The sequence below is a fragment of the Eubalaena glacialis genome, chromosome 1 (genome assembly GCF_028564815.1).
Source record: "Eubalaena glacialis isolate mEubGla1 chromosome 1, mEubGla1.1.hap2.+ XY, whole genome shotgun sequence".
Taxonomy (NCBI): domain Eukaryota; kingdom Metazoa; phylum Chordata; class Mammalia; order Artiodactyla; family Balaenidae; genus Eubalaena; species Eubalaena glacialis.
Genome location: NC_083716.1, coordinates 212513226 through 212540891, shown reverse-complemented (window position 1 = coordinate 212540891; position 27666 = coordinate 212513226). Strand labels below are relative to the sequence as shown.

Sequence of the window (27666 nt, the reverse complement as noted above, 5' to 3'; positions counted from 1 at the left end):
TCATTGTTTTCTCAGCTATTTGTGTCACAAACCAGCTGCAAGCATCAGCCTATACACATAGTTCACTGTTTTATCTCCATATTGGCGTTCAAAATTCTGTGTTGATTTAGATTAAGTTGAATTGAATTAGACAAAAGTTTAAGTGGATAAAACTTAAACCACAGCAAAAGCAATATATAGTATTTCTTTATATATGATATCAAATCAATTAGAGATTATTTAAAATGAATTTCTGTCCCATGGCACCAAAATCACTTGGGAAAAGTGAAATAAGTCTTTACATCATGAGTGAAAATTTTTGTAACTCACTTGACAATAGTCTGCGTCACTTTGCAAAAATATACTACAATGCAGATCTATTGGCTTAATGGTTTCATACTGCTTTGATGCTTTAAGTTTTTAAACAAACAAACAACAAAGAAGAACCCTGAATTTTTCATCAAAAATAAATTGTCAAAGTCAAATAATTTTACACTAGGCTGAATTCAGAAACTTGTGTTTGGGAAAAGTATTTGGAGGCACAGATTATGAGAGGTCTGTGTCTTTGATGAATAAGAAACAGAACTGCCCCCTCATGGAGAAAGTGATTGGGAATCACTCACCTGAAGTAACCAATGATGAGAATAGCCACGGCCAGAGATCCAAAGGAGACAGAGTAACCAATAGTGTACATGACATAGAGGCGTTCAAAGAATTCTTGCTGGAGGGCAACAGATTTAATCAGAAAAGCAGGTTTGAACAAATAATTTGATGTAGATAAACTTAAAAATTGTGCTTTTAACCTCTGTAAAGATAGGCAACGTGTGACCACATTCGTATAATATACAGGTTATTTTTCTGGCCTTCCTTTTACTCCCTAAATTCAAGTCAGGGTTAAAGATATAATTAAAATATTTGGCATTTCTTCTTGCTTAAGTGAAGCCAAATTCAATGTTACGAAATTTACTTCATGTATTTTTACAGTGTTCATTTTAACTAATTGGAACTGTATATCTAACATGTGATATTTGGAGTAAATAAAACACATGTTACAGACTATTTTAAAACTGGTAAAAAAAAAATGTCAGTTTTGGAATATTAGTTCTAGTTTTCTTTAGCTTTTTTATTGAGCTGTAGTTTACATGAAACAAAATGTGCAGATTTAAAATGAGCAGTTTGATGGGTTTTGACAAACCGAGTTCGTTGTGCCGCTTGCTAGTGAAAATTCCACCCACCATCCACCCCCAGGTAACTACTGTTCCAATTTCTGTCACCACAAATTGGCTTTATCTGTTCATGTACTTCATATATTTCTCAACTGTTCTTATACTTCTTGGAATTATATAGTATATACTCTTTTTGTCAATATACTGTTTTGATATTCACTGATATTGTTGCATGAATCAATGGCTCATTCCTTTTTTTTTTTTTTTTTGTATTTTAAAATAACTCTAGATTCAAAAGAAGTGAAAAAGATAGTAAAAAGGGTCCTATGTACCCTTCACGCAGTATCCTCCAATGCTTATATCTTACATAAGTTCACTAAAATATCAAACCAGGAATTTGGCATTGGTGCAGTTCATGTGTTTACAGTTTTGTGTCATTTTATTACATATGAAAATTTTTGTAACCTCTGCAATCAAGATACAGAACTATTCCATCACCACAAAGATGTTCCTTGTGCTGTTTCCTTTACAGTCATACCTACCCTGTTCCTCTCCACCATCCTTATCACCTGCCAAACATTAATCTGTTTTCTATCTCTATAATTTTGTCATTTCGTAAATGTTACAGAAATGAAATCATACAGAACATGATCTTTGAGATTGGTTTTTTTCACTCAGAGTAATAACCTCAAGATCCATTCAAGTTGTTACACATACCAAGTTTGTTCTTTTTTATTGCTGCATAGTACTGCATGGTATGCATGTAACCTACATATACCATATTTGAAATGAGTTTCAAACTTTGTAGATAACATACAAAGTTGGGTCATGTTTTTTATAGACTCTTTCAATCTCTGTTAATTGGTATATTAAGACCATTTGCTTTCAATATAATATTGATATGTTAAGGCTAAGTCCATCATTTTATATTTTTATTTTCTGTTATGTTTTTCATTTCTGTGTTTTGCTTTTCCTGCCATCCCTGGTTACTTGAACATTTTGTAGAATTCCATTTTGATTTATATTTTTGTATAGTGCTTTCGGTGGTGGCTCTCGGTATTACATTATACAGCTTAATGTGGAAGATTTGATCATTGAACTTTCACCTTTCTTCTATTCTAATTAAACACTGAAAAGTATAAATCTTTCTCTACACTCTGCTTTTGCTGTTTCCCACAATTTTTTATATATATTGAGCTTTCATATATATTCAGTTCAAACTTTTGCCATTGGTCACATAATTTCCAACTATTTATGAATTGTATACATATTTTAACTTATTTTCAATTAATCCTTTTGTGGTCAGAGAACATACTCCATAAGATTTTAATCTTGAGATTTACTGAAACTTGTTTTATAGCCCAGCATATGCTCTATCTTGAGAAAACTTTGGTGAGTACTTTAAAAGAATGTAAATTTTGCAATTATTGTGTATACTATTCTATAAATGTCAATTTATTCAAATTGTTTGAAATATATTCTATAGAAGGTTTTGTCCAATTGTTCTATCAATTACTAAGAAAATGGCATTCTTTAAAATGTCAACATGCTGGAATTTGGTTATTTCTCCCTTTAGCTCTGACAAATTTTGCTTCATGTAATTTGAAGCTCCTAAATGCATGTATATTTAGGATTATTTCCTCTTGGTAAATTGATTCTTTATAATTTGAAATGTCCCTCCATCTTGGTAATTACACTTATCTGTATCTTTATATTTAGAGTACATTTCTCAAAGACAGCAAACTACTGAGTCATACTTTAATTATCCATTCTGACAACCTCTGCCTTTTAAGCAAAATGTTTAGTCCACTTACCTTGAATACAATCATTGCTATGGCTGGGTTTAAATCTAACATATAGGTATTTGCATTCTAAATGTCCTATCTTTTCTTTGTTCCTCTGTACCTACTTCCTTACCTTTTATTGGGGGGTAGGGGATGGGGAAATCAATCAAGTATTTCTTAGTATTTCACATGTGGGTTTGTCTTTTGTTTTGGGGTGGGGGGCAGCTTAAGGGATCTTAGTTCCCTGACCAGGGGTTGAACCCTGGCCCTTGGCAGTGAAAGCTTGGAGTCCTAACCACTGGAACGCCAGGGAATTCCCAAAACTTGTGTTATTTTTTAGCAGTTACTATAGAGACTTGGTTATGCATCTGAACTTATTAGAGCCTACATTTAAGTAATATTGAACTATTTCACCATATAAATAGAACTTTACAATCATGTACTCAATTTTGCTCCCCTAGCCTTTGTCCCTTTTAGATTTTGTTCTGCATAATTTATAAACCCCAATAAGAGGCTATTATGTTTGCTTTAAGCAGTCAACAGATTTTAAATGAATTAAATTATAGATATAAAGGTAGATATAAACATAGCAATAAATAAGGATAGGTATATATAGTTTTGTTTATTATTTTAGTCTGTCATTTTTATCCACATATACACCTATTCTGGTACTCCTCATTTCTTTCTGACAATCTATGCTTCCATCTGGTATATTTCTCTCCTGCCTAGAGAATTTTTTGGAGCATTTCTTATACTGAAAGTCCGATGAAGATGACTTCTCTCGGATTTTTTCTGTCTGAAAAATATCATTATTTTGCCTCTGTCTTAATGAATATTATCACTTTAAAGATATCATTCCATTGTATTCTGGCCTCCATTGTTTATTACTAAAACACAGCATCTTTTTAGTTGTTGCTCCCCTGAATATAATGTGCCCTTTTTCTCTCACTGCTTTTAAGATTTTCTTTTTAATTCACAACAGTTTAACTAGGATGTGTCTAAATATGGTTTTCTTTTTATTTACCCTGCCTAGGGTTTGCTGAATCTCTGGAACCTGTGGATTGATTTATTTCATCCATTTTAGAAAATTATGGGCTATTGCCTTCTCAGATATTTATTTTGTCCTATTCTTTCCCTCTCCCTTTACCTCTAATTTCACATATGTTTAGACAATTACATATTATCTCACAGTCTCAGATGGTTCTGTTTTATAAATTTATTTTTTCTCCTAATGCTTCAGTTGGATAATTTCTACTGACCTCTCTTTAGGTTCACTGATCTTTATCATGCTGTGTCCAGTTTGCTGTTGAGCATATCAAATAACTTCTTCATTTTTTAATTGAATATTTCAATTCTACAATTTCCTTTTTCTTTAAGTTTTCATTTCTCTGCTGATTTTCCCATCTGTTTTATGCTTTTTCACTAAATCACCTAACATATTTGTAATAGTTATTATCAAGTCCTCATCTGCAAATTACAACATCTGGATCATTCTTGCTTTTGTTTTTACTCTAGATTTTGGGTCCTTACCTTGTAATTTTTTATTACACTACAGGCATTGTAGGTAAAAGAAGAGTAAGGACTGGAGTATGTAATATTAACAGCCTGAAAAGGGCAGTCCTCTTCCTCTACCAGGCTTCTTGGGTTGGGAGGATGGATTACTTTGTTTTTAAACTGGGATTGGGTTTGTTGTAGTGCTTTGGTTTTGTTTTTGTTTTTATGATTCCTTTTATCCTGATTTTAGGTTTTGAGAGCAGATTCGAGACTTTTCCTTCAGCAGACCGTGGGATCTGAGCACCAGCAGCCTCTAGTGGCCAGTATATGGGTTTTAGTACATCTGACAGTTTTCCAAGCCACATAAGGACTCTTTCTGCTTTTTGAACCATCCATCAGCTTTAGAGCTGCTGGAAATTTCACTTTGCTCTCCAGCTCTGCCCTGGGCTTTCTGCATCTCAGAAGATGTCACTCCATTATGCTGCTCTGCTCCAGTTCTCAGCTAGCCACTGCCTTGCTTTGGATGAAGACCTCCTGTGCCTAGGAAAGATCTTTCTCAGCTCTATTTTGTCAGGCTGCTGCCTTTCACTTAGTGAGATTTGTCATCTTGGGGGTTTGTCTCAGCTTTCCTGCCCTCCCCCGGTCTATGAGCTGAAGCAGTCATGCACTTAGAGAGAGCCGCAGATACCCCCAAGAGATGTCTCTTAGCTCCTCTGTTCCGTCCCATGCCTTCAGCTAACAGCTCTCATTCTGTGAGGGTCCTACGCACATCTTGGGAAATTTCTCTTGGCCCACCTGCTCCACCCCAGCCTTTGGCACACTGGCTCCAGACACTCAGTGAAGGCTTATGGGAAAGAATTGGCTGATGGGTAATAGCTCACTGTGACTGGGGTTCATTCCTTGGAATTCTAAGCCCTTATTCCAGTCCTTGTCTGATAAAAGTTGTTTTAAAAGTCCGGTTCTTTTCTTTTTATCCCCTTCCATAGCCTGGTTGCTCCTTTTCTGGTGCAGAGCCAGGGATAAATGCAGCCATAGGTCTTTTCTCTCATAACAAGGGCTTTCCCACTTCTGCAATTAGGTTCATTTAGACTTCTTGGCATCCTCAGCTTACTGATAGGTTTTTACAAATTATTAATTTTGCATCTTACTCAACTTATTCTTATTGTTGCAACTTCCCACATCCTGACTTTGTCTCTTGTTTCTGTTTTAAAACATTTATTATATATTATTTTCTCTTAATAAAATGTTAAACTTTTTATAGAAAATATCTGGATAATGTGTAAAATACAAAAAAGAGAAGGAAAAAAATTCCCTAATTCCCACCAAGCAAAAAGAAACACTGTATTTCATGTATTTCTTTTCACTCTATTTCTATGTATCATTTCCTACTGCTTTGAATAATTGCATTCCCAATTTATATACAAGTTTATTATCTGATTTTTTTTTTCCGGGTAACTGTATAACAAAGGAATTTCCCAAGACCACAAACTCTTTACACAAAATATATATTTGAGCTTATTTAACCATTTCTTCATTGGAAATTAAAATTCTTCAGAATATTCACTATAATAATTAATTGTTCAATGAATATTATTCCATTCAGTTCCCCCCACTTCAAATCTTTACGCTTGAATCTTAGAAGTAAAATTATAAGATCAAAGGATATGACCCCCTTGAAATTTCTTAATATATATTGTTAAATTACTGTCCGAAAGTCCATATAACCTTTAGACATGAGATATATGGTAATTTCTACAGTATGCTACTATTTAAAATATCATACTCTAAAGAATTTAACAACCTCATGGCCCATCATAAGAGTTTCCTCGCTTTTTTTATTAAAAGTAATTAGCTCATTTTGTCAAGTCAATGATATGGAAATTATTTAAAGAACAAAACAATAGATGTTTTAAAAATCTTCACCTTATTTCCCCTATAAAGATGTGGCATTTATTCTAAATGCACTTTTTCGTTTTTACCTTTTTTTATACAAAAACTCTGATTATAACCATTAATAATTAATATCTCATAAGTAATATCATTTTGCCCTACACTATATCAAAACTTTAGAAGGTATCCAGTTTTCTTATTAAAGGATATTTACATTTCTTAAGTTTTCTCAAATTATTGCTTAAGGGTTGTAAACAATAGAAAACACTCTTTATATTTTTGATTAAGGAGATAAAATTACTTACACTAACAAAATTAATCAAATTTTTCAGTTAACTTTTAAATCATGTTTATATAAAATAGTATATATTTTGGGTATTTCACCATCCTTAGCTATTTTGATTCTTGGAATACATAGTTATTAAAAAGAATGGTTGTAATATTCTGAATAGAGTTCAGTGTAAATAAAATCATGATATAATTTAATGGCCATTTAAAAGCTGTGAAGACTTGCACTTGTCATCATTTAATGCACAAATTCATAACAGAGTATACTAAATATTGTAAACGTTTATTTATATCAATGAAATTGAAATTATTTTGAAGTATTTTATATTAACTCATTGTTGGCTTTGGTTCCATTGTAGAGTACATAATTGTCTCCTCACATTGACTAATTTTATCTAAGAAGCATGTCAACAACGAAATACAAAACTGAGGTCTTTTGGCAATTTACTAAAGGGTCATTAAGGTGGTAGTGCTTTGTGTTAGAAAAAAAAGTTAAGAAAGGAAGTTCTGACTATTAATGCAAAATCAAACAGGGACTTCCCTGGCAGTCCAGTGGGTAAGACTCCGCACTTCCAATGCAGGGGGTGTGGGTTTGATCCCTGCTCAGGGAATTAAGATCCCACATGCCGCTCAGCGCGGCCAAAAAAAAAAGAAATCAAACGAAGAAAACTCCAACTTACCACTTCTGTCACTGCTCTCCCTCCCTCCCCACCAAAAAATAAATATCATCAAGCATAAAGAAAAATGTCTAATGTTAGGAGAGTTATGTATTATGACTGTTCTCAGGATCCTCATAAAATCATTTATACATCAACTTACCATGTTCATTCCTAGCATTCATATGCTTATAGCATCATGCATTTTACTGACGAGGTCTGCGTGATAGGAATTTAGGCATAACTTTTAATCCACCACATATAACCTAAAAGTAACTATCTAGAAGTTTTTGAAATTTACATATGATTACCATACCGGAAACAGCACTGACCCTGCCATGATCCAGCTGTGTCACTTTGACCAACACTTAACCTTTGGTTCTGAATTGACTCACACGTGTAAAATTAAGGTATTGTGTGAGAAGACCTATAAGACACCCCTTGCTCCTCTTTAATTCTGAAACTCTAATCTTTCATATACTAATGAAATCACCTGCTGGCAAATCTTATGATATGGAAAATACATCTCTAAAATACAAAGCTCCTCCAGGAATACAGAGTGAGATGAGATGTAGCCATTCATAGGTAACCAAGAAAAAAATTATGCATCATGTTGCTGACTACCAATTTGAATTTTTATACATAAATAATATAGCATCATATAGTGTAATATAAACATAATATAATACAACAGACACATATTTATAAGTATATATGCATATATCTCACCCAGGTCACTCTAACCTAAAGAAAATATCAAAATGTTTCAGGTCCTAAAATAGATAATGAATGAGAACCTACTGTATAGCTCAGGGAACTCTACTCAGTGCTCTGTGGTGACCGAAATGGGAAGGAAATTCAAAAAAGAGGGGATATATGTATACGTATAGCTGATTCACTTTGCTGTACAGTAGAAACTAACACAACATTGTAAAGCAACTATACTCCAATAAAAATTAATTTTTAAAAAATAAAATAAAATACGAACTTCTTAAAACAGGAAAAAAAAATGTTTCAGATCCTAGACCTTTCCTTAACTAGGTATCTGAAAAGATTCCAAAGTTGCTTTTATCTTTTTTGATCTTTGTGTCATATAATATAAGGATTTTTATAATAGTGGTTGACAATCAAGAATTATATAAAAACCTTTTGCTTTCCCTTAGGGGTTCACAAATACAAAGATACCATTACCTTTCCTATGCTGATATCTGGCTGCAGAAAGCGAAGGCAGTCTGAATAATTAGCCCATGTTTTATTTAAACTGTGCATAAAATCCCATGTTCCATTGGGGTTACAGTGTCGGAAAGCAACTCCTGTGAAGACATGAAGAAAAACACTGAGATTGCTCAGTTCTTGTAGAGTCCATTATAAAAAAAAATAAATTTCTATTCCAAATTAATCCTTTCAGAAAAATTCAATACCTTTATGATTGAAGTCATAAATATAAGGAGGGCATGGGACAGCCAACATTTTCCCCACTGTTCCTCTAGGCCAACAGATGAGTCCATCCCATTCTGGGAAACAACTTCCCTCTGATAAGGAAAAAAATTAAAAAGCAAATAAACAAAAATGCAGTTAGAACCAGAGAATGAATGCATTCAAAATACAAAATTTCAGGTCACTGCCTATGTAAAACACAGGCACTGTAAAACAAATCGGTAGTTTTGGAAACTAGAATGGGGTAGATATGATGCAAATACCCCAAAACTCATCCACCTAGCCTCATCAAAGGCCCATTGATAGGAACATTTGATTTGCATAAATTAAACATATTTTAGTGACTCCAATATATATGAGTTATAGCAATTAATATATAAGAAACATCAGAATTCACTGAGAACAATTTCTTTACTAATTTTTATTGGAGTATAGTTGCTTTACAATGTTGTGTTAGTTTCTGCTGTACAGCAAAGTGAATCAGCTACACGTATATGTATATCTCCTTTTTTTAGACTTCCTTCCCATTTAGGTCACCACAGAGCACTAAGTAGAGTTCCCTGTGCTGTACAGTAGGTTCTCATTAGTTATCTATCAGATAATATCGCTTATATGTGGAATTTAGAAAAAGGGTACAAGTGAACTTATTTGCAAAGCAGAAATAGAAACACAGATGTACAGAACAAACGTATGGATACTAAGGGGGGAAGGGGGCGGGGTGGGATGAATCGGGAGAAAGAACAATTTCTGTTAGTAAAAGTCTATCATAGTTGTAGCTACATTTTTTACCCTAGTTTTTTTTTTAATTACTGTTAAAAAATATGACACATGAAATAGATTGAACTTCACAGGTAAGCGCCAAGATTTGGGTTTGCCTTTTTACCAATTACTAGTAATTTCTTTGAGTCTAACACTCATCTTAAACAAAATTCTCAGAAACTCTACTCTCCTCGAGATGAATCCAGAACCCTATTACTTCTCACAATGTCCACTGCCACACCCCTGGTCCAAGCCACCACATGTCCAGACTAAATTATTGCAATGGCCCCCAATTGGTCTTCTTGATTCCATTCTTGCTCTCCTCTCATTTATTCTTCATGCAATAGCCCAAAATCCTCCAAAGGCTTCCCATCTCACTCTGGGCAGAAGTCGAGTCTTTCCAAGGCCTAATGGCCCCTCAGGATCTTCTCTCTCCCCTGGCTTATTCCCCACTCACCCACCCCAACCCATACTCCTTATCCCCTTACCTACTATATTTTTCACTTGAGCTCTCATCATCTTCCACTATTAAGTGTTATTTTATTATCATTTTCTTAAACCATAGGATTTAAGGAGCTTGAGGGTGAGGAATTTTGTCTGTTTTTTAAAATTAATTTTTATTGGAATATAGTTGCTTTACAATGTTGTGACAGCTTCTACTGTACAGCAAAGTAAATCAGCTATACATATACATATATCCCCTCTTTTTTGGATTACATTCCCATTTAGGTCACCACAGAGCACTGAGTAGAGTTCCCTGTGTTATACTTAGGTTCTTATTAGTTATCTATTTTATACATAGTATCAATAGTGTATATATGTCAATCCCAGTCTCCCAATTCATCCCACCCCCGTTTCCCCCTTGGTATCCATACGTTTGTTCTCTACGTCTGTGCCTCTATTTCTGCTTTGCAAATAAGATCATCTATATCATTTTTCTAGATTCCACATATATGCATTAATATATGATATTTATTTTTCTCTTTCTGGCTTACTTCACTCTGTATGACAGTCTCTAGGTCCATCCACATCTCTACAAATGGCCCACTTTCATTCCTTTTTATGGCTGAGTAATATCCCATTGTATATAATGTACCACATCTTCTTTATCCATTCCTTTGTTGATGGACATTTAGGTTGCTTCCATGTCCTGGCTATTGTAAACAGTGCTGCAATGAACATTGTGGTACATGACTCTTTTCAATTATGGTTTTCTCTCACTATATGCCCAGGAGGGGGATTGCTGGGTCATACGGTAATTCTATTTTTAGTTTTTTAAGGAACCTCCATACTGTTCTCCATAGTGGCTGCATCAATTTACATTCCCACCAACAGTGCAAGAGGGTTCCCTTTTCTCCACACCGTCTCCAGCATTTATTGTTTGTAGATTTTTTGATGATGGCCATTCTGACCGGTGTGAGGTGATACCTCATTGTAGTTTTGATTTGCATTTCTCTAATGATTAGTGATTGAGCATCTTTTCATGTGCCTCTTGGCCATCTGTATGTCTTCTTTGGAGAAATGTCTATTTAGGTCTTCCACCCATTTTTTGATTGGGTTGTTTGTTTTTTTGGTATTGAGCTGCATGAACTATTTGTATATTTTGGAGAGTAATCCTTTGTCAGTTGGTTCCTTTGCAAATATTTTCTCCTGTTTTGCTTCATGCGTTTGTCACTCTGTGTTTTTCAGGACTCTCCTCCATTAGTTGTGTATGAAACTTTCAAGAAGAGAGCCTATCAGCCATGTCATATTCCAACTTACCCAAAAGAGACTATTTTTAATGAGTGCTGTATTCATTTTCCATTGCTTCCATAACAAATTAGCACAAACTTAGCAGCTTCAAATACCCCAAATTTATTATCTCACTATTTCTGTAGGTCAGAAGTCCGGTGAGCTCAGCCAGACCTCTGCTTATAGATTCACAAGGCTGAATCAAGGGCTGGGCAGCACTGTGATGCTTTCTGAGGCTCTGGGGGAAAATCCATTTCCTTACTCATTCCAGTTGTTGGTAGAATTTACTTCTTTGTAGTGATAAGACTGAGGTTCCCATCTCCCTCCTGGCTGTCAGCTGAGGGCTATTCCCAACTTCTGAAAGCCACTTGCATCCCTTGGCTCATGGCCCCCTTCCTCCATCTTCAAAGTCAGCAAGGGAGGTCAAGTCCTTCTCACATTTCAAGTCTCTCCTCCATTCTTTTTTTCCATTACTGACTATTCCGCCTTCCTCTTTCACTTTTAAGAACCCATGTGATTACATTAGTCCTGTCCAAATAATCCAGAATAATCTTCCTATTTTAAGGCCCACAATCTTAATTCCATCTGCAAAGCCTTTTGCCCTGTAACATAACATACACAGGCAGAACACCAGATATTAGGGTTTGGACATCTTTGAGGGGACATTATTCTGCTACCACAAGTACCATTGCAGCTCTCTCAATTTTTTAGTTACCAATTACACTAACTGTAGCTGAGGATTTTTGTTATAGCTAACATTCATTATGTCGAGTTGTTCAGTTTTGAATAGTCAGCATGATAGAACCTCATGCAAACACCGATTTCTACAGAAAATAATTCAGCATAAACCTGAAATTAACTTGCTAGTGTCCACCATATCACATGGAAACAAGTACTTGATTTGCTTTGTGAATTGCTGAAGCAATAAGAAAAAGAAAATATCTTCCCTCACCCACATTGTTCTCGTAGAAGAGAATGTTTTCTTGGAAACAGCCTCACTTTGCTCTCATAATAAAAGCCTGGGCTTTGCATATTGCAAGTAACCTGGGAACTCATTACGCTGGCTCCTGTTTCTGGTATACGGCTTCACCTGCTTCTTTCCACCATGACCTGCTTTTTGTGTGTTTATCTTCCTTCTTGTTTAAACAGAGTATAATGAATCAATCTCTTCCATAAACTTTGCACTAGATACTCTTCTACGTCTTGATAGCATTCCATATGGCTTCCCATCCATTCATTTTATCTTTAATAAGTCATGCATCCTTATTTATCTGGATCCAATCCTTTACCAGATACAGTATCTATGGTGCAATCTACATAAAATGGTCCCAGACATATATTCCTGTGTTCTTGTAACTAGTTGTCCCTCTAAAATGTATGCTGCAACGTCACGTGAGATTTTCTGACAAGAGTTGATCATGTGATGGACTAAGGTCTTCACAGAAGTCTAAAAGCCAATGATCAGTTTATTCTATAATTATGTAGTTTTTAAACTGCAATAAAGAACACTGCTGATATTTTCCTTATGCTTTAAAAGGAATTGTATTTTTGTTCCCTAAAAGATACCAGTCCAAATATACATACAGCTCAATATCTAAAAAAACAAACAACCCAATCAAAAAATGGGCATAAGACTTAGATAGACATTTCTCCAAAGAAGATATACAGATGGCCAACAGGCACAGGAAAAGATGCTCAATATCACTAATTATTAGAGAAATGCAAATCAAAACCACAATTAGGTATCACCTCACACCTATCAGAATGGCTATCAAAAAGTCTACAAATAATAAATGCTGGAGAGGGTGTGGAGAAAAGGGAACCCTCCTACACTGTTGGTGGGAATGTAAATTGGTGCAGCCACTATGGAGAACAGTATGGAGGTTCCTTAAAAAACTAAAAATAGAACTACCATATGATCCAGCAATCCCACTCCTGGATGCATGCACCCCATTGTTCATTGCAGCACTATTTACAATAGCCAAGACATGGAAGCAACCTAAATGTCCATCGACAGAGGAATGGATAAAGAAGATGTGGTATATATATACAATGTAATATTACTCAGCCATAAAAAAGAATAAAATAATGCCATTTGCAGCAACATGGATGGACCTAGAGATTATCATACTAAGTGAAGAAAGTCTGACAGAGAAAGACAAGTATCATATGATATCACTTATATGTGGAATCTAAAAAGATGATACAAATGAACTTATTTACAAAACAGAAATAGACCCACAGACATAGAAAACAAGCTTATTGGTTACCAAAGGGGGTTATTGGTTACCAAAGGGGATAGTGAGGTGGGGGGGGAGATAAATTAGGAGTTTAGGATTAACATATACATACTACTATATATAAAATAGGTAAACAACAAGGACCTACTGTAGAGCACAGGAAACTATACTCAATATCTTATAATAACCTATAATGGAAATAACATATATAACATAGATATATATAAAACTGAATCACTTTTCTGTATACTTGAAACTAACACAACATTGTAAGTTAACTATACTTCAATTTTAAAAAGTTTTTAAAAATAAAATCGAATAGCATGTCCTTTAAAAAAAAAAAAGATACCATCCCACACACATACACACACAGACGTATTTCAAAATTCAGAAAACCAACACTCCCCCAGAATAATGTTTCCATAGATTGTAATCATCTCTCTGGTGGCTCTTTGACAAAGAGAATAATCAATATTCACAAAAGGTTGAAAAGATTGGGAAAGCCATGCCCTCATACACTTAATACAGAGATCTTAAATAACATCTTCTCTTTGATCATCATTTCACATTCTATGCGAGTAAATACTTTCATTATTTAGCAAGAAACTAATTAATTGCCTAATGAGTCACCAAAGTCCCTTTATAAATTAACACCATTAATTACACTCCCTGTAATCTTTTGTGTGTGCCAGGACAAACTGATCATTAGTGAAACTTGTCAAACCATGATATTTACACAGAGCAATCTAAAATTTGGAGAACATAACTTTGACTCTTTTCAGTTCTACAGTTACCCATAACATAAAACAACCATACAATTGTGAAATAAAACTGCGATCATTAATATTTTGGGTTTTGTTCTTAAGTACCTAAATAGTTGTATAACAAGGTATTTGCATTTACGTTTTCTTTTCTTTCTTTCATAGACAAGAGGAAAAATTATATTTTATTTTTATTATAAAATTTTTTTCAGAAATAAAACAGAGGATATTATATACCCACAATCTAGAATTTACAGTTGGTAATATTTTACCATATTTATTTCATCTAAATGAATGCTATGGTATTTTAAAGTAAGTTGCAGGCAGCATAACAGCTCACTCCTAAATATTCTGATATGCATCCCTCAATTTTAGGAGAATTTTAAAATGAAAACTTCTTAAATTAACTAGTGAATTCAAAATGTCATTTATCTTTTCACACTTGTAAAGTGAAGAAATGCTGAGTCAATTTACATATATAGACATTTTTCATTGAAAGGGAGACCAAAGTTCGACCAGATTTAATTCTATCCTATTGTATGGAGAAAGATCTCAAAGAAAGTGCCTTTTCTCTTTTAATATTTATTCATCTACACATTTCACATGAGTTGCACCATCACAAATTTTAGATGTTACATAAGTTTACATCCAGATCTTTTACTCTTTTTAACTCTTGTGGTGTGTGACTGATTCCCAGTTGCTTGTCTTTGCCGACCCTATTCCCTCTGCCCGGAATGTCTTTTTACTTCCTCCTGTACACATCTAAATCCTACTCCTTTAATTTCAAGATTGCTCCTCCAGAAAGTTTTCTCTGATTCCTCCCTGATGAATTAAGATGCTTTTTCAGTGGTTCCATAGTTGTGATACCTCTGTTGTTACACTTACACACCATCTGAAAGGTGTCTACTTCCCTTATTAGATCATCATTTCCATGGGGTAAGGACAGACTTTGATTCATTTTTTCCAGTGCTTACTACAGAAATACCACACTGTAGGCACATAATATCTTTGTTGAACTGTTAAAGGGCCAATAAAGATGATAATGTTGGACTAGATAGTCTCTAAGATATCTTCCAGCTCAAAATTTCATGAGACTTCATAGAAAATAGTTCATTTAGCCCTCCTAGATAACAATCTTTATAAATTCCTTCATGACAGTGTTGCTCTTTGTTAGTAGACCTACATGTTTGAGATACCAGGGTCAGTGTTCTTTAAAGGTAACATAAGTGATTCCCTTTCCTGACATTATTAGTCTAGCCATTCAGAGAACTCTTTCCTAGTATAAGACACCTACAAAGGCTGAATTAATATAAAAACCTTCTTTGTTAAAACATGGCTTAGCTGGCTACAAATTAAAGGAATAAATCTGAGATCAGAAATTATTCCGTAGGATCAGTAGGCACTGCATTTGGGGCTTACGTTAGAGGCCTCTACTGACTTATTGGCTAAGACCTTGGATTTTGATTGTATTCTGGTAGCAAAAGATGAGTCTGAGACCTGATGAAGTGGGAAACTGGACTGGAAACTCCTGTATAAGGTCAGGATCCCCAAAATATGAAGCCCTTAGTGAGTGAACAAGAAACAAAAGTATCTTTCAGAAAGAGATTGCCTTGTTTCACTCCTGGCTGCATTTAGAGTTGGACTAGGAAACAATGGAGAAAAAGATTCTTCTCTGACAATTTCTAACCACAAGCTCACATTCATGTGTGGTCTAATGTGTGGTCTTAGTTTAAAGTGGAACTAGATCAATAGTTCCACTAGGCACCTTGCAGAAAACAGAAATTTTGGAAGAATGCACATGACATGAGTACCTTACAAGTTCTTTATCATAAGTCATTAGACACATAAGGAAATAAGCCCCCATGTGTGGTAGTCAGTATTGACAAGCAAAGTCTGTGGTTATTTTAATATCAAATGCAGAATATAGAATATGTCTAAGAAGGAAAAAGAAAAGAGATTAAAATGATATTTAAGATAAAGAAACTACCAAAATTCAATAGGAAGATCCCAAAAACTGAAAAATAGAATAATCAAAATTAGCTTAATGGATGGATTAAAGAGCCATTAGACAAAGCTGAATAAAGAGTTGGTGAACTGGAAAATATATTTGCAGAAGTTAACAAAACAGCAGTAGAAAAACAAAGAAAAGGAAATCATATAAGATATAAAGATACAAAGGGTAATGTGAGAAGTTCCCATACTTCTCTACTTAAAGTTCCAGAAAGAGAGAATAGGAGAATGGGGGAGAGCAAATTTTCAAAGACAAAATAGCAAAACATTCTCACCACTGAAAAAAGACACAGAACCTTACACTCCAGAAATCAAATGAACTCATACCTAGATACAGAATGAAATTGCAGAACATCAAAATCAAAGAGAAACTCTTAAAAGGAGCCAATGAGAAAAACTAATCACCAACAAAGACTGAGAACTGATTTGTCAGCAACAACAATGGAAGCCAGGGTGGAAAAATAAAACAATATCCTTAGGAGCTAAAAGTAAACAATTCTCATCCAAGGATCATAAGTCCAGAAAAAGTATCTATAAAGTTTGAGACTGAAATAAATACCTTTTCAGACAAACAAAAACTGAGAGAATTCACTATAAGTAGATTCCAATGTAAAGAAAATCTTTAAAAAGATGTATTTCAGGAACGGCTTCAAGATGGCGTAAGAGTAAGACGTGGAGATCACCTTCCTCCACACAAATACATCAGAAACACATCTACATGCGGAACGACCACCACAGAACACGTACTGAACGCTGGCAGAAGACCTCAGACCTCCCAAAAGGCAAGAAACTCCCCATGTACCTGGGTAGGGCAAAAGAAAAAAGAAAAAACAGAGACAAAAGAATAGGGACGGTCCCTGCACCAGTGGGAGGGAGCTGTGAAGGAGGAAAGGTTTCCACACACTAGGAAGGCCTTTCGTGGGTGGAGACTGCAGGTGGCGAAGGGGAGAAGCTTCGGAGCCACAGAGGAGAGCGCAGCCACAGGGGTGTGGAGGGCAAAGCGGAGAGATTCCCGCACGGAGGATCGGTGTCGCCCAGCACTCAGCAGCCCGAGAGGCTTGTCTGCTCACCCGCCAGGGCAGGCGGGGTCTGGGAGCTGAGGCTCGGGCTTCGGAGGTCGGATCCCAGGGAAAAGACTGGGGTTGGCTGCGTGAACACAGCCTGAAGGGGGCTAGTGCGCCATGGCTAGCCAGGAGGGAGTCCGGGAAAAAGTCTGGACCTCCCTAAGAGGCAAGAGACTTTTTCTTGCCTCTTTGTTTCCTGGTGCGCGAGGAGAGGGGATTCAGAGCGCCGCTTAAAGGAGCTCCAGAGACGGGCGCGAGCCGCGGCTATCAGCGCGGACCCCAGAGGCGGGCATGGGACGCTAAGGCTGCTGCTGCCGCCACCAAGAAGCCTATGAGCAAGCACAGGTCACTATCCACACCGTCCCTCCCGGGAGCCTGTGCAGCCCGCCACTGCCAGGGTCCCGAGATCCAGGGACAACTTCCCCGGGAGAACGCACGGCACGCCTCAGGCTGGTGCAACATCACGCCGACCTCTGCCGCCGCAGGCTCGCCCCGCATCCGTACCCCTCCCTCCCCCCAGCCTGAGTGAGCCAGAGCCCCCGAATCAGCGGCTCCTTTAACCCCGTCCTGTGTGAGCGAAGAAGAACAGACGCCCTCAGGCGACCTACACGCAGAGGTGGGTCCAAATCCAACTCTGAACCCCGGGAGCTGTGCGAACAAAGAAGAGAAAGGGAAATTTCTCCTAGCAGCCTCAGGAGCAGCGGATTAAATCTCCACAATCAACTTGATGTACCCTGCATCTGTGGAATACCTGAATAGACAACGAATCATCCCGAATTGAGGAGGTGGACTTTGTGAGCAACGATATATATATATATATATTTTTCCCTTTTTCTCTTTTTGTGAGTGTGTATGTGTATGCTTCTGTGTGATTTTGTCTGTATACCTTTGCTTTTACCATGTGTCCTAGGGTTCTGTCTGTCCGGTTTTTTTTTTTTCTTTTTTTTTTACTTAAAAAAATTTTTTTTTCTTAATAATTATTTTTTATTTTTATTTTAATAACATTACTTTACTTTACTTTATTTTATCTTCTTTCTTTCTTTTTTTTCTCCCTTTTATTCTGAGCCGTGTGGAGGACAGGCTCTTGGTGCTCCAGCCAGGCGTCATGGCTGTGCCACTGGGGTGGGAGAGCCAAGTTCAGGACACTGGTACAAAAGAGAACTCCCAGCTCCACATAATATCAAATGACGAAAATCTCCCAGAGATCTCCATCTCAACGCCAAGACCCAGCTCCACTCAACGACCAGCAAGCTACAGTGCTGGACACCCTATGCCAAACAACTAGCAAGACAGGAACACAACTGCATCCATTAGAGCAGAGGCTGCCTAAAATCATAATAAGGCAACAGACACCCAAAAACACACCACCAGAAGTGGACCTGCCCACCAGAAAAACAAGATCCAGCCTCATCCACCAGAACACAGGCACTAGTCCCTTCCACCAGGAAGCCTACACAACCCACTGAACCAACCTTAGCTACTGGGGACAGACACCAAAAACACTGGAAACTACGAACCTGCAGCCTGCAAAAAGGAGACCCCAAACACAGAAAGTTAAGAAAAATGAGAACACAGAGAAACACACAGCAGATGAAGGAGCAAGGTAAAAACCCAACAGACCTAACAAATGAAGAGCAAATAGGCAGTCTACCTGAAAAAGAATTCAGAATAATCATAGTAAAGATGATCCAAAATCTTGGAAATAGAAGGGAGAAAATACAAGAAACGTTTAACAAGGACCTAGAAGAACTAAAGAGCAAACAGTGATGAACAACACAATAAATAAAATTAAAAATTCTCTAGAAGGGATCAATAGCAGAATAACTGAGGCAGAAGAACGGATAAGTGACCTGGAAGATAAAATAGTGGAAATAACTACTGCAGAGCAGAATAAAGAAAAAAGAATGAAAAGAATTGAGAACAGTCTCAATTGAGGTCAGAGACCTCTGGGACAACATTAAACACACCAACATTCGAATTATAGGGTTCCCAGAAGAAGAAGAGAAAAAGCAAGGGAATGAGAAAATATTTGAAGAGATTATAGTTGAAAATTTCCCTAATATGGGAAAGGAAATAGTTAATCAAGTCCAGGAAGAACAGAGAGTCCCATACAGGATAAATCCAAGGAGAAACACGCCAAGACATGTATTAATCAAACTATCAAAAATTAAATACAAAGAACAAATATTAAAAGCAGCAAGGGAAAAACAACAAATAACACATAAGGGAATCCCCATAATGTTAACAGATGATCTTTCAGCAGAAACTCTGCAAGCCAGAAGGGAGTGGCAGGACATATTTAAAGTGATAAAGGAGAAAAACCTACAACCAAGATTACTGTACCCAGCAAGAATCTCATTCAGATTTGATGGAGAAATTAAAAGCTTTACAGACAAGCAAAAGGTAAGAGAATTCAGCACAACCAAACTAGCTTCATAACAAATGCTAAAGGAACTTCTCTAGGCAGGAAACACAAGAGAAGGAAAGGACCTACAATAACAAACCCAAAACAATTAAGAAAATGGTAAGAGGAACATACATATCGATAATCACCTTAAATGCAAATGGATTAAGCTCCAACCAAAACACATAGACTGGCTGAATGGATACAAAAACAAGACCCGTATATATGCTGTCTACAGGAGACCCACTTCAGACCTAGGGATACATACAGACAGAAAGTGAGGGGATGGAAAAAGATAATCCATGCAAATGGAAATCAAAAGAAAGCTGGAGTAGCAATTCTCATATCAGACAAAATAGACTTTAAAACAAAGAGTATTACAAAAGACAAAGAAGGACACTACATAATGATCAAGGGATCAATCCAAGAAGAAGATATAAAAATTGTAAATATTTATGCACCCAACATAGGAGCACCTCAATACATAAGGCAAATACTACCAGCCATAAAAGGGGAAATTGACAGTAACACAATCATAGGAGGGGACTTTAACACCCCACTTTCACCAATGGACACATGATCCAAAATGAAAATAAATCAGGAAACACAAGCTTTAAATGAAACATTAAACAAGATGGACTTAATTGATATTTATAGGACATTCCATCCAAAAAAAACAGAACACACATTCTTCTCAAGTGCTCATGGAACATTCTCCAGGATAGATCATATCTTGCATCACAAATCAAGCCTTGGTAAATTTAAGAAAATTGAAATCGTATCAAGTACCTTTTCCGACCACAACACTATGAGACTAGATATCAATTACAGGAAAAAAATCTGTAAGAAATACAAACACATGGAGGCTAAACAATACACTACTTAATAACCAAAAGATCACTGAAGAAATCAAAGAGGAAATCAAAAAATACCAAGAAACAAATGACAATGAAAACACAATGACCCAAAACCTATGGGATGCAGCAAAAGCAGTTCTAAGAGAGAAGTTTATAGTTACACAAGCCTACCTTAAGAAACAGGAAACATCTCAAATAAACAACCTAACCTTACACCTAAAGCAATTAGAGAAAGAAAAACAAAAGAACCGAAAAGTTAGAGAAGGAAGGAAATCATAAAGACCAGAACAGAAATAAATGAAAAAGTAGTGAAGGAAACAATAGCAAAGACCAATAAGACTAAAAGCTAGTTCTTTGAGAAGATAAACAAAATTGATAAACCATTAGCCAGACTCATCAAGAAAAAAGGGAGAAGACTCAAATCAATAGAATTAGAAATGAAAAAGGAGAAGTAACAACTGACACTGCAGAAATACAAATGATCATGAGAGATTACTACAAGCAACTATATGCCAATAAAATGGACAACCTGGAAGAAATGGATAAATCTTAGAAAAGCACAACCTTCCGAGACTGAACCAGGAAGAAATAGAAAATATGAACAGACCAATCACAAACACTGAAATTGAAACTGTTATTAAAAATATTCCAACAAACAAAAGCCCAGGACCAGATGGCTTCACAGGCGAATTCTATCAAACATTTAGAGAAGAGCTAACACCTATCCTTCTCAAACTCTTCCAAAATATAGCAGAGGGAGGAACACTCCCAAACTCATTCTACGAGGCCACCATCACTCTGATACCAAAACCAGACAAAGATGTCACGAAGAAAGAAAACTACAGGCCAATATCACTGATGAACATAGATGGAAAAATCCTCAACAAAATACTAGCAAACAGAATCCAACAGCACATTAAAAGGATCATACACTATGTTCAAATGGGGTTTATCCCAGGAATGCAAGGATTCTTCAATATATGCAAATCAATCAACGTGATACACCATATTAACAAATTGAAGGAGAAAAACCATATGATCATCTCAATAGATGCAGAGAAAGCTTTTGACAAAATTCAACACCCATTTATGATAAAAATCCTCCAGAAAGTAGGCATAGAGGGAACTTTCCTCAACATAATAAAGGCCATATATGACAAACCCACAGCCAACATCGTCCTCAATGGTGAAACACTGAAACCATTTCCACTAAGATCAGGAACAAGACAAGGTTGCCCACTCTCACCACTATTATTCAACATAGTTTTGGAAGTTTTAGCCACAGCAATCAGAGAAGAAAAAGAAATAAAAGGAATCCAAATTGGAAAGGAAGAAGTAAAGCTGTCACTGTTTGGAGATGACATGATACTATACATAGAGAATCCTAAATATGCTACGAGAAAACTACTAGAGCTAATCAATGAATTTGGTAAAGTAGCAGGATACAAAATTAATGCACAGAAATCTCTTGCATTACTATACACTAATGATGAAAAATCTGAAAGTGAAATTAAGAAAACACTCCCATTTACCATTGCAACAAAAAGAATAAAATATCTAGGAATAAACCTACCTATGGAGACAAAAGACCTGTATGCAGAAAATTATGACACAGATGAAAGAAATTAAAGATGATACAAATAGATAGAGAGATATACCATGTTCTTGGATTGAAAAATCAACATTGTGAAAATGACTCTACTACCCAAAGCAATCTACAGATTCAATGCAATCCCTATCAACTACCACTGGCATTTTTCACAAAACTAGAACAAAAAATTTCACAATTTGTATGGAAACAAAAAACACACCGAATAGCCAAAGCAATCTTGAGAAAGAAAAACGGAGCTGGAGGAATCAGGCTCCCTGACTTCAGACTATACTACAAAGCTACAGTAATGAAGACAGTATGGTACTGGCACAAAAACAGAAATATAGATCAATGGAACAGGATAGAAAGCCTAGAGAGGAACCCATGCACATATGGTCACCTTATCTTTGATAAAGGAGGCAAGAATATACAATGGAGAAAAGACAGTCTCTTCAATAAGTGGTGCTGGGAAAACTGGATAGCTACATGTAAAAGAATGAAATTAGAACACTCCCTAACACCATACACAAAAATAAACTCAAAATGGATTAAAGACCTAAATGTAAGACCAGATACCATCAAACTCTTAGAGGAAAACATAGGCAGAACATTCTATGACATAAATCACAGCAAGATCCTTTTTGACACACCTCCTAGAGAAATGGGAATAAAAACAAAATAAACAAATGGGACGTAATGAAACTTAAAAGCTTTTGCACATCAAAGGAAACCATAAACAAGAAGAAAAAACAACACTCAGAATGGGAGAAAATATTTGCAAATGAAGCAACCGACAAAGGATTAATCTCCAAAATTTACAAGCAGCTCATTCAGCTCAATATCAAAAAAACAAACAACCCAATCCAAAAATGGGCAGAAGACCTAAATAGACATTTCTCCAAAGAAGATATACAGATTGCCAACAAACACATGAAAGAATGCTCAACATCATTAATCATTAGAGAAATGCAAATCAAAACTACAATGAGATATCATCTCACACCAGTCACAATGGCCATCATCACAAAATCTACAAACAATAAATGCTGGAGAGGGTGTGGAGAAAAGGGAACCCTCTTGCACTGTTGGTGGGAATGTAAAGTGATACAGCCACTATGGAGAACAGTATGGAGGTTCCTTAAAAAACTAAAACTAGAACTACCATATGACCCAGCAATCCCACTACTGGGCATATACCCTGAGAAAACAATAATTCAAAGAGAGTCATGTACCAAAATGTTCATTGCAGCTCTATTTACAACAGCCAGGACATGGAAGCAACCTAAGTGTCCATCAACAGATGAATGGATAAAGAAGATGTGGTACATATATACAATGGAATATTACTCAGCCATAACAAGGAATGAAACGGAGTTGTTTGTAATGAGGTGGATGGACCTAGAGTCTGTCATACAGAGTGAAGTAAGTCAGAAAGAGAAAAACAAATACCGTATGCTAACACATATATATGGAATCTAAAAATAGAAAAAAAAAATGGTCAGAAGAACCTAGGGGCAAGACGGGAATAAAGATGCAGACCTACTAGAGAATGGACTTGAGGATACGGGGAGAGGGAAGGGTAAGCTGGGACAAAGTGAGAGAGTGGCATGGACATATATACACTACCAAACGTAAAATAGATCGCTAGTGGGAAGCAGCCGCATAGCACAGGGAGATCAGCTCGGTGCTTTGTGACCACCTAGAGGGGTGGGATAGGGAGGGTGGAAGGGAGGGAGATGCAAGAGGGAAGAGATATGGGGACATATCTATATGTATAACTGATTCACTTTGTTATAAAGCAGAAGCTAACATAGCATTGTAAAGCAATTGTACTCTAATAAAGATGTTAAAAAATAAATAAATAAAATAAAATACTATTTTAAAAAAAGATGTATTTCAGGAAGAAGAAAAATTATAAAAACATACACTTAAGATAAAACTATATGATAATAGCACATAATTTGGAAGCAAAGTATTTCAAAATGCTTACATTATTTGAGAGAGGGAAGTTACTGATAAAATTAAACTTTCTTAAATATACATGAAAAAATTCTAGGTTAATCACTAAAGAATTAAATATAACATATATCTTCCAAACTAGGGGGAGGGAGGATGAAATAAGGAAAAAAGTTTCAATCAATTCAAAAGAAGCCAACAGAAGGTGGAAGCGGGGAGTAGAAGGGACACACAGGAAGAGCTGGTGAAATGAAAAGCCCAAATAAGATGGTAAAATTAAATTCAAATACTGTATATTCATTATCATAATTAATGAATTGGCTAAACTCTTCAGTTAATAGACAAAGCCTAACAGAATAAATAACAAGAAGAAGTCCACCTGTGTCTCGTTTATAAAAGATACTCCCAAAACATAAGTAAACAGAAAAGTTTAATAGAAGAATGGGAAAAGATAAGGAATTGCTGTTTAATGGATTTAGAGTGTCAATTTTGCAAAATGAAAATTTTCTGGCGATTTGTTGGCACAACAATGTGAATACACTTAACACTACTGAACTGTACATTTAAAAACATTTAATATGATTAATTTAATATTATGTGTATTGTATCATAATTAAAGATTTTTTAAGGATGGGAAAAGATGTGCAAGGCAAATACCAAAGAAGAAAGAACTAATGTTGTTTATTAAATATTATTTTAATATAATAATTTTATATTATATATTAGTTAATATTTTTTAACAGCTTTATTGGAGTATAATTGCTTTACAATTGTGTGTTAGTTTCTGCTTTATAAGAAATTGAATCAACAATGACTAATGAAATAATGGTCACTTTTGTCCATTATATGTAGAGTGAGATTAATTCCTGCCCAAATGGTCTCAATACACTGTATGTGTTTACATAAAAAATTTTTTAAAAAAAGAAATTGAATCAGCTATACATATACATATATTCCCATATCTCCTCCCTCGTGCGTCTCCCTCCCACCCTCCCTAACCCACCCTTCTAGGTGGACACAAAGCACCGAGCTGATCTCCCTGTGCTATGCAGCTGCTTCCCACTAGCTATCTATTTTACATTTGGTAGTATATATAAGTCCATGCCACTCTCTCACTTTGTCCCAGCTTACCTTTCCCCCACCTGTGTCCTCAAGTCCATTCTCAACGTCTGCGTCTTTATTCCTGTCCTGCCCCTAGGTTCTTCAGAACCTTTTTTTTTTTTTTATATTCCATATATATGTGTTAGCATACGGTATTTGTTTTTCTCTTTCTGACTTACTTCACTCTGTATGACAGACTCTAGGTCCATCCACCTCACTACAAATAACTCAATTTCATTTCTTTTTATGGCTGAGTAATATTCCATTGTATATATGTGCCACATCTTCTTTATCCATTCATCCGATGATGGACACTTAGGTTGCTTCCATGTCTTGACTATTGTAAATAGAGCTGCAATGAACATTGTGGTACATGACTCTTTCTGAATTACGGTTTTCTCAGGGTATATGCCCAGTAGTGGGATTGCTGGGTCGTACGGTAGTTCTATTTTTAGTTTTTTAAGGAACCTCCATACTGTTCTCCACAGTGGCTGTATCAATTTACATTCCCACCAACAGTGCAAGAGAGTTCCCTTTTCTCCACATCCTCTCCAGCATTTATCGTTTGTAGATTTTTTGATGGCCATTCTGACTGGTGTGAGGTGATACCTCATTGTAGTTTTGATTTTCATTTCTCTAATGATTAGTGATGTTGAGCATTCTTTCATGTGTTTGTTGGCAATCTGTATATCTTCTTTGGAGAAATGTCTATTTAGGTCTTCTGCCCATTTTTGGATTGGGATGTTTATTAGTTAATATTTAAAACAAAAGTAAACTAGAAATAAAGAAGGCTGCTTCATATCAATGGAAGGCTTGATTTACCAGGAAATATAACATTTATAAACTTGTATGTACCCAATAACATATTTTCAAAATATATGAGGCAAAAAAATTCATCCTCAGAGTGGGATATTTTAAGAGATATATATCAGAAAATAATAGGTCAAATAGATGAAAAATCATAGATACAGAATACCTGAACCACACACCCAATAAGCTTAACCTAGTGGACACTATAAAACACTGTACTCAGAAACTGGACAGTACACATTCTCTGGAAGACCATATAGGATATTTATCAAAACTGACCCCAATATAAGCCATTAAGTCTCAACACACTTTTAAAAATTAGTATCATGCAGACCACATTCTCTGATCATAACCAACTGAGAAATCAATCACAAATTTTTTTTAAAGCATAGCTTTAAGGACATTATCTACTTCATTCAGATTGTTGGGAATTTAAGGAGTTCAGTAAATAGCACCTCCCTCTTTTTTAAAAATGTCTTTGAATATATTCAACTATCAAGGCAAGGCATTTCCCTATATAAAACATTATAATTTTCCCACTACTCCAATTCAATAAATGACTTTACTCAGTGGCCCCGTTTAGAACTGTGAGTGACCACCAGACCCTAAGGAACACAAGCCACAGGTCCCTGTGCAGCTTCAACGGTAGAGGCGCACAAGAGCACCAACACTACCACAAGCTCATCTGCAGTTTTGTAGTTTTGTTTTTGTAGTTTCCCACTTGAACTTGGAACTAATTGAGAAATTACATAAGTCAGGCAGATGAAGAGAAAATAATCATTTTATTAAGCAGAAAGTTTTTTGGAGAACATGGTCTATGTATGTATCAATGGGCTTGCTTATTGGCTCCTTTGAATTTTACATACTCCCTAAAACTGCAGGTGATACCCACAAGTACAGAGCCTGCTCCTCCAAGCTTACTGCACGGTCAAGGGCAAAACAATATGCATGCTCTCTGCAGACAGACAGATCCCAAAGACAGGTCTGAGGAAGACGCTGATGTGCACGTGCCCGGTCATTCTCAAACTCACAAACCAGGCAAGTCACTCATCCACAGGGAGCGAAGAGCTGGTAGGTTAAAGAGATGAAAAGAGCATTATTCTGCTACACAGCTCTCCACATGGAAGCATGGAATGACTGATGAAGAACTCCCTAATACTCACTAAGGAGGAAATGTGCATTTTTTGTGAAGACCAGGGTGAGACACATGGGGAACATGGTGTTCTCAGCATCTTTACCTCCTTCCTGGAGCTGGGCTGTGATGTTGAGTTCACACTGCACTTTAGCTTTCAGCACAAGGACAATCTGCTCTTCTACAGTAACGGTGCCATCAGGATCCAGCTGTAGACATGAACAAAATACAAACGGAGAAAAACATGCCTATTACTTTTTTTAAAGCCACGATACAATCTTTCATTATTTCACCTTCTAATATAATTAAAAATTAGTTTTGATGTGAAGTTATCTGAAATAGTTCTTTATCTGAATCAAAATTCAAAAACCCATCAACGTATAAGATTTTAGAATAATCATATTTTTACCTGATTAGCCTAAAGAAAAAAATCCCCTTTGTTAAAAGTTTAAAAACTCCAGAAATTTTTAATTTAATTAGGTAAGTCTAATAGATACAATATAATCAGAAAAAATAATAAACATATTGAAAATTTCCTGAAATGTTACAAAGACCA

At 36.0% G+C, this 27666-nt stretch overlaps 1 protein-coding gene across 2 annotated transcripts in view; it reads right to left on the bottom strand.

Moving 5' to 3' along the window:
* PTH2R (parathyroid hormone 2 receptor) overlaps positions 1-27316 on the bottom strand; it is a 71667-nt gene extending 44351 nt beyond the window's left edge. Inside the window, exons 1-4 of one of the 2 annotated variants that reach the window (XM_061204517.1) lie at positions 27217-27316; positions 8679-8789; positions 8449-8570; positions 603-700 (exon numbers count right to left, since the gene is read on the bottom strand). In XM_061204517.1, coding sequence (XP_061060500.1) covers positions 603-700; positions 8449-8570; positions 8679-8727 — 269 coding nt within the window. In that variant the 5' untranslated portion in view covers positions 8728-8789; positions 27217-27316. Of the gene's footprint in view, positions 1-602; positions 701-8448; positions 8571-8678; positions 8790-27216 lie in introns of those variants that run through there. The other variant, XM_061204510.1, reaches the window with a different exon arrangement.
* Between the last annotated feature and the right edge of the window lie 350 nt (positions 27317-27666).